Source organism: Salmo trutta, chromosome 28 (assembly GCF_901001165.1).
Source record: "Salmo trutta chromosome 28, fSalTru1.1, whole genome shotgun sequence".
Classification (NCBI taxonomy): domain Eukaryota; kingdom Metazoa; phylum Chordata; class Actinopteri; order Salmoniformes; family Salmonidae; genus Salmo; species Salmo trutta.
The window spans coordinates 3,651,975-3,670,922 of NC_042984.1; the positions used below are offsets into that span (position 1 = coordinate 3,651,975).

The 18,948-nt window shown below is 41.7% G+C and overlaps 1 protein-coding gene across 1 annotated transcript in view; it reads right to left on the reverse strand.

The window, feature by feature from the left end:
• Positions 1 to 363: 363 nt before the first annotated feature.
• The window catches only part of LOC115165290 (PDZ domain-containing protein 4), a 45,216-nt gene continuing 26,631 nt past the window's right edge, over positions 364 to 18,948 (reverse strand). Inside the window, exons 6-11 of the mRNA XM_029718334.1 lie at positions 18,820 to 18,882; positions 10,426 to 10,527; positions 7,906 to 8,051; positions 5,786 to 6,805; positions 1,988 to 2,504; positions 364 to 1,037 (exon numbers count right to left, since the gene is read on the reverse strand). Coding sequence (XP_029574194.1) covers positions 549 to 1,037; positions 1,988 to 2,504; positions 5,786 to 6,805; positions 7,906 to 8,051; positions 10,426 to 10,527; positions 18,820 to 18,882 — 2,337 coding nt within the window. The 3' untranslated portion in view covers positions 364 to 548. The remainder of the gene's footprint in view (positions 1,038 to 1,987; positions 2,505 to 5,785; positions 6,806 to 7,905; positions 8,052 to 10,425; positions 10,528 to 18,819; positions 18,883 to 18,948) is intronic.

Below are 18,948 nucleotides of genomic sequence, written 5' to 3' on the forward strand. Positions count from 1 at the left end.
ACACCGTAGTAACAGAGCTGGGGGTTGTAGATCCTCTCCTCTCCTCTCCTCTCCTCTCCTCTCCTCTCCTCTCCTCTCCTCTCCTCTCTCCTCCTCTCCTCTCCTCTCATCCTCCCATCCCTCCATCACACCGTAGTAACAGAGCTGGGGGTTGTAGATCCTCTCCTCTCCTCTCCTCTCCTCTCCTCTCCTCTCCTCTCCTCTCCTCTCCTCTCCTCTCCTCTCCTCTCCTCTCTCCTCCTCTCCTCTCCTCTCATCCTCCCATCCCTCCATCACACCGTAGTAACAGAGCTGGGGGTTGTAGATCCTCTCCTCTCCTCTCCTCTCATCCTCCCATCCCTCCATCACACCGTAGTAACAGAGCTGGGGGTTGTAGACCCTCTCCTCTCCTCTCCTCTCCTCTCATCCTCCCATCCCTCCATCACACCGTAGTAACAGAGCTGGGGGTTGTAGATCCTCTCCTCTCCTCTCCTCTCCTCTCCTCTCCTCTCCTCTCCTCTCCTCTCCTCTCCTCTCCTCTCCTCTCCTCTCATCCTCCCATCCCTCCATCACACCGTAGTAACAGAGAGAAGAGAATTATACACCTTCTTTCCATCCGGTGACCTGGATCCATGAGCGAGTAGTTCCTGGATGGTGATCCAGTTATCCAGGATCCTCTTGTTCCTCTTCTTCATGAACTTCTTCTGGCTGAGGGCCAGGATACTGGGACTACCACCCGTCTCTCCCTGCAGGCCTGGAGGTCCTCCTTCAGCCTTCCCGTCCATAGTTCCCCCGTGTGGCTCTCTGTCTCCCTTCAGGTATTCCAGCCGGCTCTGCATCATGAACTCACGGCGCTGCCGGTGCTCCCTGGCCCTCAGCAGCTGTTGTTTACGCTCCTCCTTCGACCAATAACGTCCCTGCTTCACCTCGCTGACCGAGTCGTCGTCTGTCGTCATGCCGCTGCGCTCTTCTCGGATCTTATTGGCCCGGGCTTTAAGGAGGCGGTCCCTCACTGGTCGCTTGGCAACGTAGCGTGTCCCGTCGCTTCGGATCTTCACCTTACGGATAAGATAAGATAATAGGGTTAGCACAAACGAGGTTATAGGTGCATCAAGGCTATGGCAAAAGCAGGGTATATGCTTACAATTTCCAAAGATACAATTTAATTGCACCATGTAAGTCATATAGAATCAAAAACTATCAATAAATAATGAACGGTAACACTTTACTTGACACCCAGCGGTGTCAGCTGACATAACCATGTCATAACCATGTCATAATAGCTGACATAACTTGTCATAACCATGTCATAATAGCAGACATAACTTGTCATAACCACGTCATAATAGCAGACATAACTTGTCATAACCACGTCATAATAGCAGACATAACTGGTCATAACCACGTAATAATAGCTGACATAACTTGTCATAACCATTTCATAATATGATCATAACACTGTCATGACCCATATATTTACACCTGTTGTGACATATTGTGTTATTTTATGGCTGGTTATGACACCTACATAAGAGTGTCAAAACCCCCAAAATCCTACCACACAAGGCAAAACATTCCAGTTCACCATAGCCTACTTGTCAACAGTATATTTATGTTATACGCAGTACATTTTATTTTTATTGACCATATTAAATTATCATTGTAATATAGCAAACATTTCAGGAGTAGGACAAGACACCCTCTTGTTGACTGATGACTGTTATAAGGGCATGTACTAGAGAGGACTATCTGGCTTATATGGTTATGATGGTCATAATTCTTCATGACGGTATCTTAACCAGCCATAGAATAGCGCAATATATGTCACAACAGGTGTAAATATATGGGTCATGATGGTCTTATGACCATATTATAACAGGTTATGACAAGTTATGACAGCTGTTATAACACTGGGTGTCAAGTAAAGTGTTACCAATAATAAAATATCAAATATCAACATTTTATGAAGGCCTTTCCTGCTGAAAGGTAAATATATAACCTGCAGTACCTTCCACTCCATGCGAGGTGAAGCCGGCCCCAGCTGCAGAGGGAGGTGTAGGGGGAGGCCTGCGTGGCTGTCCTGGGCCTCGGTGTTGTCTGCTGGGGCACCACTTACACTCCTGGGACTGGCCTGACCACTGCTGCCCGCTGCAGCCCCTCTCTCGCCTAGACCCATCCCCAGGACCATGGCTCGGTCTACATAGTCCAGGGATTCGATCCGGACCTCCGGGTCGCTCGACGGCAGCTGCACGCAGCTCTGGTAGCGTTCCGGTGCCGGAGACTTGTTGCCTTGGCGACGCCGTGTGAAGTATGGGCTGGACTCTGCGGTTCGACCCCCTGACCTGTCGTGGTGTGTGGGGTTAGCTCTGGGGGACTTCCGTCGGGGTGTTGTGGTTGTTCCGCCGTCAGCTATCCCCCTCTGTGATGACGACCCCACCCCGACAACGTCATTCCCCCGGGTCAGAGACCAGAATTTAGGATGGACGGGACTTGTGCTGGCGTTGGTCATTTGGATCTGGTACTTCCTGCATGAAAGAAAGAAAGAAAGAAAGCGAGAATAGTCTCTCATAGGGAGATTTTCTTTGCAAAAATAGAGGTACTCCTGTGTTAAGAAAACAATCATGTTTTAACCAGCCTACTGATTTACAGGATATTATATAGCACAAGACAGACAACACTTCTACAGCGTAAACAGAATCAATAGATGATCTATACAGTATCTATACAGAATCAATAGATGATCTATACAGTATCTATACAGTATCTATACAGTATCTATACAGTGTCTATACAGTATCTATACAGTATCTATACATAATCAATAGATGATCTATACAGTATCTATACAGTATCTATACAGAATCAATAGATGATCTATACACTATCTATACAGAATCAATAGATGATCTATACACTATCTATACAGAATCAATAGATGATCTATACAGTATCTATACAGAATAAATAGATGATCTATACAGTATCTATACAGTATCTATACAGTATCTATACAGAATAAATAGATGATCTATACAGTATCTATACAGTATCTATACAGAATCAATAGATGATCTATACAGTTCTATACAAATCAATAGATGATCTATACAGTATCTATACAGTATCTATACAGAATAAATAGATGATCTATACAGTATCTATACAGTATCTATACAGAATCAATAGATGATCTATACAGTATCTATACAGAATCAATAGATGATCTATACAGTTCTATACAGAATCAATAGATGATCTATACAGTATCTATACAGAATAAATAGATGATCTATACAGTATCTATACAGTATCTATACAGTATCTATACAGAATAAATAGATGATCTATACAGTATCTATACAGTATCTATACAGAATCAATAGATGATCTATACAGTTCTATACAGAATCAATAGATGATCTATACAGTATCTATACAGTATCTATACAGAATAAATAGATGATCTATACAGTATCTATACAGAATCAATAGATTATCTATACAGTATCTATACAGAATCAATAGATGATCTATACAGTATATATACAGAATCAATAGATGATCTATACAGTATCTATACAGTATCTATGGATTGTCTACACAGTATATATACAGCATCTATGGAGTACCTTTACAGTATCTATAGATTATATACACAGCATATATACATTATCTATACAGTATCTATAGATTATCTACACAGTATATATACAGCATCTATAGAGTATCTCTACAGTATCTATATATTATCTACACGGTGTATATACAGCATCTATAGAGTATCTCTACAGTATCTATAGATTATATACACAGCATATATACAGTATCTATACAGTATCTGTAGAGTAAGTACACAGTATATATACAGTATCTATAGATTATCTACACAGTATATATGCAGTATCTATAGAGTATATATTCAGTATCTGTACAGTATCTACACAGTATATAGAGATTATCTACACCGTACATATATAGTATATATATCTACACAGTATCAATACTGTATCTATACAGTATCTATAGATTAACTACACAATATCTATACAGTATCTATAGAGTAAATATACAGTATCTATAGAGTATCTACTCAGTATCTACACAGTATCTACACAGTATCTATACAGTACCTATACAGTATATATAGAGTATCTACACAATACATATACAGTATCTATACAGTACCTATACAGTATATATAGAGTATCTACACAATACATATACAGTATCTATACAGTATCTATAGAGTATCTACACACTATCTATACAGAAAACATACAGTATCTATAGTATCTCCACAGTATCTATAGATTATCTACACAATATCTATACAGTATCTACAGAGTATCTACACACTATCTATACAGAAAACATACAGTATCTCTACAGTATCTACACAGTAGCTATACAGTATTAGATTATCTACACAATATCTATACAGCATCTATACAGTATATATACATTATCTCTACAGTATCTCTACAGTATCTCTACAGTATCTACACAGCATCTACAGTATCTATAGAGTATCTACACAGTATCTATACAGTATCTATACAGTATCTCTACAGTATATATAGAGTATCTACACAGTATCTATAGAGTATCTACACAGTATCTCTACAGTATCTACACAGCATCTACAGTATCTATAGAGTATCTACACAGTATCTATACAGTATCTACACAGTATCTATACAGTATCTATTGATTATCTACACAATATATATACATCATCTATTCAGTATGTATACATTATCTATACTGTATCTATACAGTATCCACAGTATCACTACATTATCTACAGAGTATCTACACAGTATCTACACAGTATCTATACAGTATCTATAGATTATCTACACAATATATATACATCATCTATTCAGTATGTATACATTATCTATACTGTATCTATACAGTATCTACACAGTATCTATACAGTATCTATACATTATCTATACAGTATCTATACAGTATATACACAGTATCTAGACAGTATCTACACAGTATCTATACAGTATCTATACAGTATCTACACAGTATCTACACAGTATCTATACAGTATCTACACAGTATCTATACAGTATATACACAGTATCTAGACAGTATCTACACAGTATCTATACAGTATCTATACAGTATCTACACAGTATCTACACAGTATCTATACAGTATCTACACAGTATCTATACAGTATATACACAGTATCTATACAGTATCTACACAGTATCTATACAGTATCTATACAGTATCTACACAGTATCTACACACTATCTACACAGTATCTATACAGTATATACACAGTATCTATACAGTATCTACACAGTATCTATACAGTATCTATACAGTATCTATACAGTATCTATACAGTATATACACAGTATCTATACAGTATCTATACAGTATATACACAGTATCTATACAGTATATACACAGTATCTATACAGTATCTATACAGTATCTACACAGTATCTATACAGTATCTACACAGTATCTATACAGTATCTATACAGTATATACACAGTATCTATACAGTATCTATACAGTATCTATACAGTATCTACACAGTATCTACACAGTATCTATACAGTATCTACACAGTATCTATACATTATCTATACTGTATCTATACAGTATCTACACAGTATCTATACAGTATCTATACAGTATCTATACAGTATATGCACAGTATATGCACAGTATCTATACAGTATCTACACAGTATATGCACAGTATCTATACAGTATCTATACAGTATCTATACAGTATCTATACAGTAGCCATATAGTATCTCACAAGACATTACCTGTAGCTGTTGGGAGAGAAGGAACCATTCTGACTACCATGTCCTCCTCTCTCCCATCCCCGCCTAGACCCGACCTTGTCAGCCCGGTCTCGGCTGTGTCTGTTGGGGGTGTCCCCTCCTCTACCCTCTTCCTGGATGGACAAAGACAGAGGGAGTAACTCGGTGCTAACCAGAGGGGTGCTCCTGCAACTCTCTCCCCCTGTGTTGTAGGCGCTGGTGCTGTCTTTGTCCTGGTCTGGGTCTGGGTCGGATCTCTCCCGCTCAGGGAGCTCATTGATGTCCGATAGCTCGCGGTGGAGCTCGTTGGCGGTCTCTGGGTCTGCGTCGTGGTCGGGGGCAGATTCAGGACCAGTGGGTAGGGCTCCACGACCAACGACGTCCTCCTCCAGAAGCCACGCCTTCATGCATCGTTCTCTCAGCTGTTGCATCTTTTGCACCCTCAGGATGTTACGACACTTAAACTCGAGATGACGTAGTTCTTCCTCTAACAACGCCATCTCGTGTTGCGTCATGCTCTCGTTGCAGTTTACATCGACTTTTGGGTCACTCCCCCCTTCATCATCACATATCTCACACTTCTCCTCATCCTCCTCAGTCCCCGATCTTCCTCCCTGGCTTCTCTCAGCAAGCTTCCTGTTTCTTTCAAACTGACACCTGATCTCCAATAGCTCCCTGTACCTCTCGCACTCTTCCTCAGTCAGACCCGGCATCATCATCGTAATCAGTGGGTCGGGTACGTACCCCCCCAACCCCAACCCCGTCCCCAGTCCCTTTCCTCCATACAGCCCCACCCTGGGCTGGGAGTCATTAGTGAGGTGGATCTCTTGGAGGTGGGGCAATGGGGACGAGGGTGTATTCCCAGGCCTGAACTTCCTCATGCTGCCTGGGGTGTTGGTTGTGTTGGTGTTTGGGGCGCTGGTCTGGTCCTGGTCCTCTCCCAGCAGGTCATGTTCAGAGGACTCAGCGTTGTGGGTGCTTTCGTCTGTACGGCCCACGCCACTGTCCAGCTCCTGACTGTTACTGAGGAGATGACCAGTATCAAATACAGTATCTACAGAATCTATACAGTATCTATACAATATCTATACAGTATATTTACAGCATATACAGTATCTACACCATTTTCTATACAGTATCTACAGAATGTATACAGTATATATACAGTATCTACAGCATCTACACCGTATTTCTACAGTATCTACAAGCTGTTATTGGGGAGAAGAGAAGAAGCAGTAAACAAATAGCCTGGAGAGGCAGCTTGATGTACACTCCCTGGACAGGACGCTAGTCTGACACAGGGCTATAGCAGCTAAGCTTGTCACTGATGGGCCCCTGAGGTCCCGCCAGTAGTTGCCAGCAGCGGGCCGCGAACTTTGCCGGCGGCAGGCTGCTAGTGGGTCATTAGATGCTCGCTAGCTGGGTTATGGTCAGGGTCTAGTGGGCTTTCCCCGTGGCTCAGTTGGTAGAGCATGGTGTTTGCAACGCCAGCATGGTGTGTGCAACGCCAGGGTTGTGGGTTCGATTCCCACGGGGGGCCAGTACAACAACAAAAAAATTTATGGAATGTATGCATTCACTACTGTAACTCGCTCTGGATAAGAGTGTCTGCTAAATGACTAAAATGTTAAGGTTAGGGTCTAGTGGGCTACTACATGTGTTGTAGTCTGTTCTCTGCCAAGGTTGGCTAGAATGAGTACACTATACAGAGTGGAGTTCAAAAGGTACTCGCACTTAAAACCATGTACAAAAAAAATACATATATATATATACAATATTTTTCCATATTTAATTGCACTGTACTTGACTAGTGAACACAGAACATCACAGGTGCAAAAAAACATTTTCAAACAGAGAGTTAAGGTTTTGTCTGTATTCCATCACCACTGACATACAGGGGCTGTATAGAAAGTTCAGCCAAATTTTAGAATTTCAAATATTGTTTTCTAATTCAAGACAATCGGTTACATAGCATGATTTAAATATCCCCCCCCCCCATGTAATGTTAATTGGGATCTAAACATGGCCGCCGTAGAATGTTGTAGTGTCATGTAAATGCATCATAATGCAGAAACGTCAATGTCCCGACTCTGTAAATATACGGGCTCTGATGCTGTACCAACCTGAGAGTAGTCAGACTAAGGATGTGAGTTGGGGTGTGTGGCCCCTCTCGGTAGAGGCTGGGCAGGTGGCAGGTGTGGAGAGCCTCAACATTCATGCCGAGAGGTATCTCCATATCCACCTCCTCTGGGTCCCCCTGGTGATCATTCTGGGTGAAGGAATGGTTGGTTGAGGGTTTTTCCCAAGGACACGAAAGGGTGTTTTCCAGCGTTGTGGTTGAAGTGCATTTGTTTCAAAGATGGCAAATGGCCAAAGTTGATTAATGTCATTGATTGTTGAAGGAGAGAGACGAAAGAACATAGAAAGAAGAAGGTGATATTACAACAAACATAAGATGTCTACGTTATTTTTAGTTCCACATAAAAAAATATTAATAACACTAGATGGCGACATAAACATTTAACACCAATTTGTTATATTTTCTGAAGTTAGATTACGTTATTTGAAATGTAAAATAAATATGGATCTTGATATTGAGCAATTAAACGACAATGTTGTAGCTTTCTGTATTTGGGTCATTGACATCTGAAAGATAATTTTATGTAATTTAATTGAAATGTCACAAAGAGAAGAGCATAGATTTTTGTCTCATTTTCATGTTCCTCAGAATCAGAATTGGTATCAGAATACAGAGTACCAGTATATTTAGACTAGAATCAGTATACAGTATATTTACACTAGTACCAGTAACCAGTATATTTACACTAGTACCAGAATACAGTATATTTAGACTAGTATCAGAATACAGTATATTTACACTAGTACCAGAATACAGTATATTTACACTAGTACCAGTATACAGTATATTTAGAATTTTACCAGTATACAGTATATTTAGACTAGTATCAGAATAAAATATATTTAGACTAGTTCCACTATACAGTATATTTACACTAGTATCAGAATACAGTATATTTACACTAGTACCAGTAACCAGTATATTTAGACTAGTACCAGTATACAGTATATTTACACTAGTATCAGTATACAGTATATTTACACTAGTACCAGTAACCAATATATTTACACTAGTATCAGTATACAGTATATTTACACTAGTACCAGAATACAGTATATTTAGACTAGTATCAGTATACAGTATATTTAGACTAGTATCAGAATAAAGTAATACTGGACTAGTTCCACTATACAGTATGTTTAGAATAGTATCAGTATTCATTGTATTCAGACTAGTGTATTATAACTCCCCCTCCCATCCTCCACCCCCAAAATCCTAATTGAATCACTATTAGCGAGACTACATAGTGAGATATCATATGGTAAGATTGTGCTATTGATGTGGTGTGTGTGTGTGTGCACGTGTGTGTGTGTGTGCGTGTGTCTGTGCCTACTGGGTGATTGTGTGTGTGTGTGTCTGTGCATGCTGTGTGTCTGTGTGAATATATAGCTGTGACCTTGAAGCAACAAAATGGGACATTGAAGATAAACCTGTCTCCTCCTCCTACATGTCCTCTCTATCTCACCCCTCCACACTTCCCTCTCCCTCTCTCTATCACCCATTCACCTGTCTCTTCAATATTTCCTCCCTCCGTCCCATATCCCCTACCCTTCTTTATTCAATGCTAAAATAGAATTTCTGGATGATTTAGTTTGGTGTGTTATCTATTTGTTGTGGAGATCTAATAGTAGAAATGCCACTGTTTTCTAAATTTTGCCATGGCGAAAGATTTATCGTGGCCTACCAGGTGTATGTACTGTATACCTTAAAGACTGTGTGTGTGGCTGTAAACTAGAGAGAGTGAGTGTCTGTTTGTGTATTTGTGTGTTTGTGTATTTGTGTATTTGTTTATTTGTGTATTTGTGTATTTGCGTGTGTTTTTACAGATGTAAGATCTTAATTTGAGAAAATAATCCTGCAGCTACATAAAATGTGAATTATAATATGGATTATATATATATATATATATATATTTAAATCAAATTGGAAATTACTTTAAGCGTTTTTAAAATTCAAACTCACTACATTTGTACAATAGAATGTATTATTAATGAGTAAACCAAGCTTTAGAAACATCTTAATATTGACTTGCATGTCATTTATGTGCAAAGTTGGATGGATGTCCTCTGGGTGGTGGACCATTCTTGATACACACGGGAAACTGTTGAACGCGACAAACTCATCTACACTGAATGAAGTGGATTTAACAAGTGACATCAATAAGGAATCATAGCTTTCACCTGGATTCACCTGGTCAGTCTATGTCATGGAAACAGCAGGTGTTCTTAATGTATTTCAGCACCTAACAACATTGAAAAAAAAATCCACACAATCCCTCTCCCAAACAACCTCTTATGTGCTTCTTCCAGCCGGATATGAGCTAGTGATTTAAGGATTTGTGTGGCAGTAAAATGTGTATGTGTGTGTGTGTGTGTGTGTGTGTGTGTGTATGTGTGTGTGTGTGTGTGTGTGTGTGTGTGTGTGTGTGTGTGTGTGTGTGTGTGTGTGTGTGTGTGTGTGTGTGTGTGTGTGTGTGTGTGTGTGTGTGTGTGTGTGTGTGTACCTCTATGTCAGGTCTGGCCAGCAGCAGTGAGAAGTTGATGCTGTCCTCTCTGGTCAGAATGGCCACCGCCTCTTCTCTGTTTTGGATATCAATACCATTTATCTAGTGGGAAACAGGACGACTTTATGAACTGTTTTGGATATCAATACCATTTTTCTAGTGGGAAACAGGAAGACTTTATGGACTTTGGGATGTTCATACATAGTGGTTAAAACATTATGCAATCAATATGATTAATATCCAGGGTTGGGGTCAATTATAGTGAATAAGAAGGAAAATTGGAGTTGAATTGTATTGATGTACTGATTCATGAATTGACAATATCATCACCACTTTACATCAATGTAAAAAAAGAAGCTCATGATTCTACTGAGCAGTTTCACACATGCTTTTATATCCATTTTGTCTTAGTCCACAAACTCAAATTAAATCAGATCGCAAGTCAAATGCTTTGTAAACAACAGGTTTAGACTAACAGCGAAATTCTTACTTACGGGACCTTCTCAACAATGCAGAGAGACATACATAATAATGACAATAATAATAATAACATGAGGAATAAATACTCAATGAGTAACGATAACTTAGCTATATACCTGGGGTACCAGTACTGAGTCAATGTGCAGGGGTACGAGGTAATAACATGGCTATATACCCGGGGTACCAGTACTGAGTCAATGTGCAGGGGTACGAGGTAATAACATGGCTATATACCCGGGGTACCAGTACTGAGTCAATGTGCAGGGGTACGAGGTAATAACATGGCTATATACCCGGGGTACCAGTACTGAGTCAATGTGCAGGGGTACGAGGTAATAACATGGCTATATACCCGGGGTACCAGTACTGAGTCAATGTGCAGGGGTACGAGGTAATAACATGGCTATATACCTGGGGTACCAGTACTGAGTCAATGTGCAGGGGTACGAGGTAATAACATGGCTATATACCCGGGGTACCAGTACTGAGTCAATGTGCAGGGGTACAAGGTAATAACATGGCTATATACCCGGGGTACCCACCTGTTGCTGACATGTGTATAAAATCTAGCACACAGATATGTTATCTTCGTAGACAAACATTGGCAGTAGAATGGCCTTCCTGAAGAGCTCAGTGACTTTCAACGTGGCACCGTCACAGGATGCCACCTTTCCAACAAGTAAGTTTGTCAAATTTCTGCTCTGATAGAGCTGCTCCCGGTCAACTGTAAGTGCTGTTATTGTGAAGTGGAAACATCTAGGAACAACAATGGCTCAGCCACAAGGTGATAGGCACACAAGCTCACAGAACGGGACTACCAAGTGCTGAAGCGCGTAGCGTGTAAAAATCATCTGTCCTCGGTTGCAACCCTCACTACCGAGTTCCAAACTGCCTCTGGAAGCAACGACAGCACAATAACTGTTCATCGGGAGCTTCATGAAATGGGTTTCCATGGCCGAGCAGCCGCACACAAGCTTAAGATCACCATGCAATGCCAAGCATCGGCTGGAGGGGTGTAAATCTTGCCACCACTGGACTCTGGAACAGTAGAAACATGTTCTCTGGAATGATGAATCACACTTTGGTTTGGCGGATGCGGAGAATGACTATGATCGATAATGTCAAAAGCAGCACTGAAGTCTAACAAAACAGCTTCCACAATCTTTTCATCATGAGTTCCTCTCAGTCAATCATCAGTCATTTTTGTAAGTGCCTTGCTTGTTGAATGTCCTTCCCTGTAAGCGTGCTGAAAGTCTGTTGTCAATTTCTTTACAGTAAAATAGCAATGAAGCTGGTCAAACACAATTTTTCCAAAAGTTTACTGAGGTTTAAACCAGTAATTTGGGGCTTTACTATTCTTGGATAGCAAAATTACTTTTGCTTCCCTCCACGCTTGAGGGCACACACTTTTTAGTAGGCTTGGATTGAAGATATGTCAAAAAGGAGTGGCAATATCGTCCGTTTTTATCCTCAGTAATTTTCCATCCAAGTTGTCAGATCCCGGTGGTTTGTCATTGTTGATAGACAACAATATTCTTTCACCTCTTCCACACTCACTTTACGGAATTCAAAATTGCACTTCTTGTCTTTCATAATTTGGTCAGATATACTTGGATGTGTAGTGTCAGCGTTTGTTGCTGGCATGTCATGCTTAACTTTGCTAATCCTACCAATGAAAAAATAATTGAAGTAATTGGCAATATCAGTGGGTTTTGTGATGAATAAGAAGCCATCTAATTCAAAAAAATTATGGAGCCGAGTTTGCCTTATTGACCCAAATTTAACTCAAGGTACTGCAAATATTTTTACTATCATTCTTTGTATCATTTATTTTTTGTTTCATAGTATAGTTTCTTCTTTTTATTCAGTTTAGTCAAATGATTTCTCAATTTGCAGTACGTTTGCCAATCGGTTGTGCAGCCAGATGTCTCGTCTAATCCGACGTTTGACGTCACCGGTTTATTAACCACCTAGCATCAATCATTACTCGCACCTTCTCCTCGTGATGAGGCACACCTGGATTCCATTTCCTCTCTCATTACCTCCCCTATTTCTAGCACCCACTTATTGATGTTGTTTCATGTCCGTATGCTACTCGTGTTTCGTTCCGTGTTTCGTTTATTATTAAACTCACCCCCTGCACTTGCTTCCCGACTCCCAGCGTCTACGTTACACCAGACTTATTTGTAATTTATTTTTGCCTCATCCCTCTCAACAGTACAATTTCACAATTCTTCATCAATCCACAGGGATTAAACCGTTTTTAAAGTCATTTTCTTAACCTCTTAAGGATTAGCCCCTTTTTTCAATTTTCTCCTAAAATGACATAAAAAAATCAAATCTAACTGCCTGTAGCTCAGGCCCTGAAGCAAGGATATATCATGACACAAGGCGAGACCCAGATGCAGACACAGCAGGCCTGGGTCTGAATACTTTCCAAATGCACATGTACACGAAGTAAACATTAATAAAGAGACCAGTGTTCAATGACTATGTACACAGGGCAGCAGTCTCTAAGGTCAAATCAAATTTTATTGGTCACATACACATGGGTAGCAGATGTTAATGCGAGTGTAGTGAAATGCTTGTGCTCCTAGTTGTGACCGTGCAGTAATATCTATCAAGTAATCTAACAATTTCACAACAACTACATTATACACACAAGTGTAAAGGAATGAATATGTACATATAAATATATGGATGAGCGATGGCTGAACAGCATAGGCAAGAAACAGTAGATGGTATAGAGTACAGTATATACATATGAGATGAGTAATGTTAGAATGGCCAAAGGGGGCGGTGTTCCAATCTACTGCAGAGATAGCCTGCAGAGTTCTGTCCTACTCTCCAGGTCTGTACCCAAACAATTTGAACTTCTACTTTTAAAAATCCATCTCTCTAAAAACAAGTCTCTCACCGTTGCCGCCTGCTATAGACCACCCTCGGCCCCCAGCTGTGCTCTGGACACCATATGTGAACTGATTGCCCCCCATCTATCTTCAGAGCTCGTGCTGCTAGGTGACCTAAACTAGGACATGCTTAACACCCCAGCCATCCTACAATCCAAGCTTGATGCCCTCAATCTCACACAAATTATTAATGAACCCACCAGGTACCACCCCAAAGCCGTAAACACGGGCACCCTCATAGATATCATCCTAACCAACTCGCCCTCTAAATACACCTCTGCTGTTTTTAACCAAGATCTCAGCGATCACTGCCTCATTGCCTGCATCCGTAATGGGTCAGCCGTCAAACAACCTCCACTCATCACTGTCAAACGCTCCCTGAAACATTTCAGCGAGCAGGCCTATCTAATCGACCTGGCCCTGGTATCCTGGAAGGATATTGACCTCATCCCATCAGTAGAGGATGCCTGGTTATTTTTTTAAATGCCTTCCTCTCCATCTTAAATAAACATGCCCCTTTCAAGAAATTTAGAACCAGGAACAGATATAGCCCTTGGTTCTCCCCACACCTGACTGCCCTTAACCAACACAAAAACAGCCTGTGGCGTTCTGCATTAGCATCAAACAGCCCCCGTGATATGCAACTTTACAGGGAAGTTAGAAACCAATATACACAGGCAGTTAGAAAAGCCAAGGCTAGCTTTTTCAAGCAGAAATTTGCTTCCTGCAACACAAACTCAAAAAAGTTCTGGGACACTGTAAAGTCCTTGGAGAATAAGAACACCTCCTCCCAGCTGCCCACTGCACTGAGGATAGGAAACTCTATCACCACCGATAAACCCACTATAATTGAGAATTTCAATAAGCATTTTTCTACGGCTGGCCATGCTTTCCACCTGGCTACCTCTACCGCAGTCAACAGCACTGCATCCCCCACAGCTACTCGCCCAAGCCTTCCCCATTTCTCCTTCTCCCAAATCCATTCAGCTGATGTTCTGAAAGAGCTGCAAAATCTGGACCCCTACAAATCAGCCGGGCTAGGCAATCTAGACACTTTCTTTCTAAAACTATCTGCCGAAATTGTTGCAACCCCTATTACTAGCCTGTTCAACCTCTCTTTCGTGTCGTCTGAGATTCCCAAAGATTGGAAAGCAGCTGCTGTCATTCCCCTCTTCAAAGGAGGGGACACTCTTGACCCAAAGAGCTACAGACCTATATCTATCTTACCCTGCCTTGTCACGTCCTGACCAGTAAAAGAGGTTGTTTGTTATTGTAGTTTGGTCAGGGCGTGGCAGGGGGTGTTTGTTTAGAGTGTTTCGGAGTTTGTTGGGTTATGTTCTTTGTGAGTCTATTTCTATGTTAGTTCTAGGATGTCTATTTCTATGTGATGTTTATTGGGTGGACCTTCAATTGGAAGCAGCTGCTCCTCGTTGCTTCTAATTGAAGGTCCTATTTAAGAGGGGTGTTTTTCTATGGGATTTGTGGGTAGTTGTTTCGTGTTTAGCTGTATGCCTTACAGGACTCTTTCTCGTCCTTGTTTTTGTATACTTTTGTTTTGGTTTTCCTTCTTTCTGCCAAATAAAAAAAAGATGAGTATACACATTACCGCTGCATTTTGGTCTAATCAATACGACGCCCGTGACATGCCTTTCTAAGGTCTTCGAAAGCCAAGTCAACAAACAGATTACCGACCATTTCGAATCCCACCGCACCTTCTCCGCTATGCAATCTGGTTTCAGAGCTGGTCATGGGTGCACCTCAGCCACGCTCAAGGTCCTAAACGATATCGTAACCGCCATTGATAAGAAACAATACTGTGCTGCTGTATTCATTGACCTGGCCAAAGCTTTCGACTCTGTCAATCACCACATCCTCATCGGCAGACTCAATAGCCTTGGTTTCTCAAATGATTGCCTCGCCTGGTTCACCAACTACTTCTCTGATAGAGTTCAGTGTGTCAAATCGGAGGGCCTGTTGTCAGGGCCTCTGGCAGTCTCTATGGGGGTGCCACAGGGTTCAATTCTTGGGCCAACTCTTTTCTCTGTATACATCAATGATGTCGCTCTTGCTGCTGGTGAATCTCTGATCCACCTCTACGCAGACGACGCCACTCTGTATACTTCTGGCCCTTCTTTGGACACTGTGTTAACTACCCTCCAGACGAGCTTCAATGCCATACAACTCTCTTTCCGTGGCCTCCAACTGCTCTTAAATAAAGGTAAAACTAAATGCATGCTTTTCTACCGATCGCTGCCTGCACCTGCCCGCCTGTCCAGCATCACTACTCTAGACGGCTCTGACTTAGAATATGTGGACAACTACAAATACCTAGGTGTCTGGTTAGACTGTAAACTCTCCTTCCAGACTCATTTCATACTCGTCGCCAAACCCACTGGCTCCAGGTCATCTACAAGCCCCTGCTAGGTAAAGTCCCCCCTTATCTCCGCTCACTGGTCACCATAGCAGCACCCACCTGTAGCACGCGCTTTAGCAGGTATATCTCTCTGGTCACCCCCAAAGCCAATTCCTCCTTTGACCGTCTCTCCTTCCAGTTCTCTGCTGCCAATGACTGGAATGAACTATAAAAATCTCTGAAACTGGAAACACTTATCTCCCTCACTAGCTTTAAGCACCAGCTGTCAGAGCAGCTCACAGATCACTGCACCTGTACATTGCCCATCTATAATTTAGCCCAAACAACTACCTCTTCCCCTACTGTATTTATTTATTTATTTATTTTGCTCCTTTGCAGCCCATTATTTCTACTTTGCACTTCCTTCCACTACAAATCTATCATTCCAGTGTTTTACTTGCTATATTGTATGTACTTCGCCACCATGGTCTTTTTTGCCTTTACCTCCCTTATCTCACCTCATTTGCTCACTTTGTATATAGACTTATTTTTCTACTGTATTATTGACTGTATGTTTGTTTTACTCCATGTGTAACTCTGTGTTGTTGTATGTTGTCGAACTGCTTTGCTTTATCTTGGCCAGGTCGCAATTGTAAATGAGAACTTGTTCTCAACTTGCCTACCTGGTTAAATAAAGGTGAAATAAATAAAATAAATAAAATGTAGTGTATGTAAACATTATATAAAGTGACATTGTTTAAAGTGACTAGTGATATATTTACCACATCCAATGTTTAATTATTAAAGTGGCTAGAGATTTGAGCCAGTATGTTGGCAGCAGCCTCTCTGTGTTAGTGATGGCTGTTTAACAGTCTGATGGCCTTGAGATAGAAGCTGTTTTTCTGTTTCTCGGTCCCAGCTTTGATGAACCTGTACTGACCTCGCTTTCTGGATGATAGCGGGATGAACAGGCAGTGGCTCGGGTGGTTGTTGTCCTTGATGATCTTTTTGGGTGGTGTAAGTGTCCTGGAGGGCAGGTAGTTTGCCCCCGGTGATGCGTTGTGCAGACCTCACTACCCTCTGGAGAGCCTTACGGTTGTGGGCGGAGCAGTTGCCGTACCAGGCGGTGATACAGCCCGACAGGATGCTCTCGATTGTGCATCTGTAAAAGTTTGTGAGTGTTTTCGGTGACAATACACATTTCTTCAGCCTCCTGAGGTCTGTAAAAGTTTGTGAGGGTTTTCGGTGACAAGACACATTTCTTCAGCCTCCTGAGGCCGGCAGCCTTGCGAGGGTCAACACGTTTAAATGTTTTACTCACGTTGGCTGCGGGGAAGGAGATCCCGCAGGTTTTGGTAGCAGGCCGTGTCAGTGGCACTGTATTGTCTTCAAAGAGAGCAAAGAAGTTGTTTAGTTTGTCTGGGAGCAAGACATCGGGGTCCGCGAAGGGGTTGGTTTTCTTTTTGCAATCCGTGATTGACTGTAAACCCTGCCACATACATCTCATGTCTGAGCCGTTGAATTGCGACTCTACTTTGTCTCTATACTGATGCTTAACTTGTTTGATTGCCTTGCAGAGGGAATAGCTACACTGTTTGTATTTGGTCATGTTTCCGGTCACCTTGCCATGATTAAAAGCAGTGTTTTGCGCGAATGTTGCCATCAGTCAACGGTTTCTGGTTGGGGAAGGTTTTAATAGTCACCGTGGGTACAACATCACCGATGCACTTGCTAATATACTCGCTCAACGAATCAGCATATAAATCAATGTTGTTGTCTGAGGCTATCCAGAACATATCCCAGTCCACGTGATTGAGGCAATCTTGAAGCGTGGAATCAGATTGGTCAGACCAGCGTTGAACAGACCTGAGCATGGGCGTTTCCTGTTTTAGTTTCTGTCTATAGGCTGGGAGCAACTGGAGTCATGGTCAGATTTGCCGAAAGGAGGGTGAGAGAGGGCTTTGTATGCGTCGCGGAAGTTAGCAAAGATCCAGAATGCTGCCAGCCCGGGTCGCGCATTCGATATGCTTATAAAATTTAGGGTGCCTTGTTTTCAGATTAGCCTTGTTAAAATCCCCAGCTACAATAAATGCAGCCTCAGGATATGTGGTTTCCAGTTTACATAGAGTCCAATGAAGTTCTTTCAGAGCCGTCGAGGTGTCTGCTTGGGGGGGGGGGGGATATACACAGCTGTGATTATAATCGAAGAGAATTCTCTTGGTAGATAATGTGGTCGGCATTTGATTGTAAGGGAATTCTAGGTCAGGTGAACAAAATGACAAAAGTTCCTGTATGTTGTTATAATCGCACCACAACTCATTAATCATAAGGCATACACAGGGTAGAGTACCGGGTGGTTCGGAACAAGAAATCAACATCGGTAACCATGGTGATATGGAGCAGTGATGGGCCATTATTTCCAACTCCCTGACAGGCAGCTCACAGAGACTTTTATCGTGTTGAGTAAAAGTTGCGTCATCCTTCGTTCCTTCTCCTCTATTTTTAGGCAGAGCTGTCAGCCTGTCACTGGGGCACTCTCTCACCACCCAGTAACAGTACAGAAAGTGGCTAAAGCTCTGCTAGAGATTGGAAGTGAAGTGAATTGGCCTACTTTGTCGAGTGGTTGAGGGGTGTGTGTGTGTGTTGGCCTACCTGCAGAATTCTGTCTCCTTCACGGATACGCCCGTTCTTTGCTGCTATACTGTTGGGATTGACCTGAAGAGAAGAGATGCGTTATGGGCCAATGTAGTACACTAGTGGCAAGGATTAGTACCAGATCTT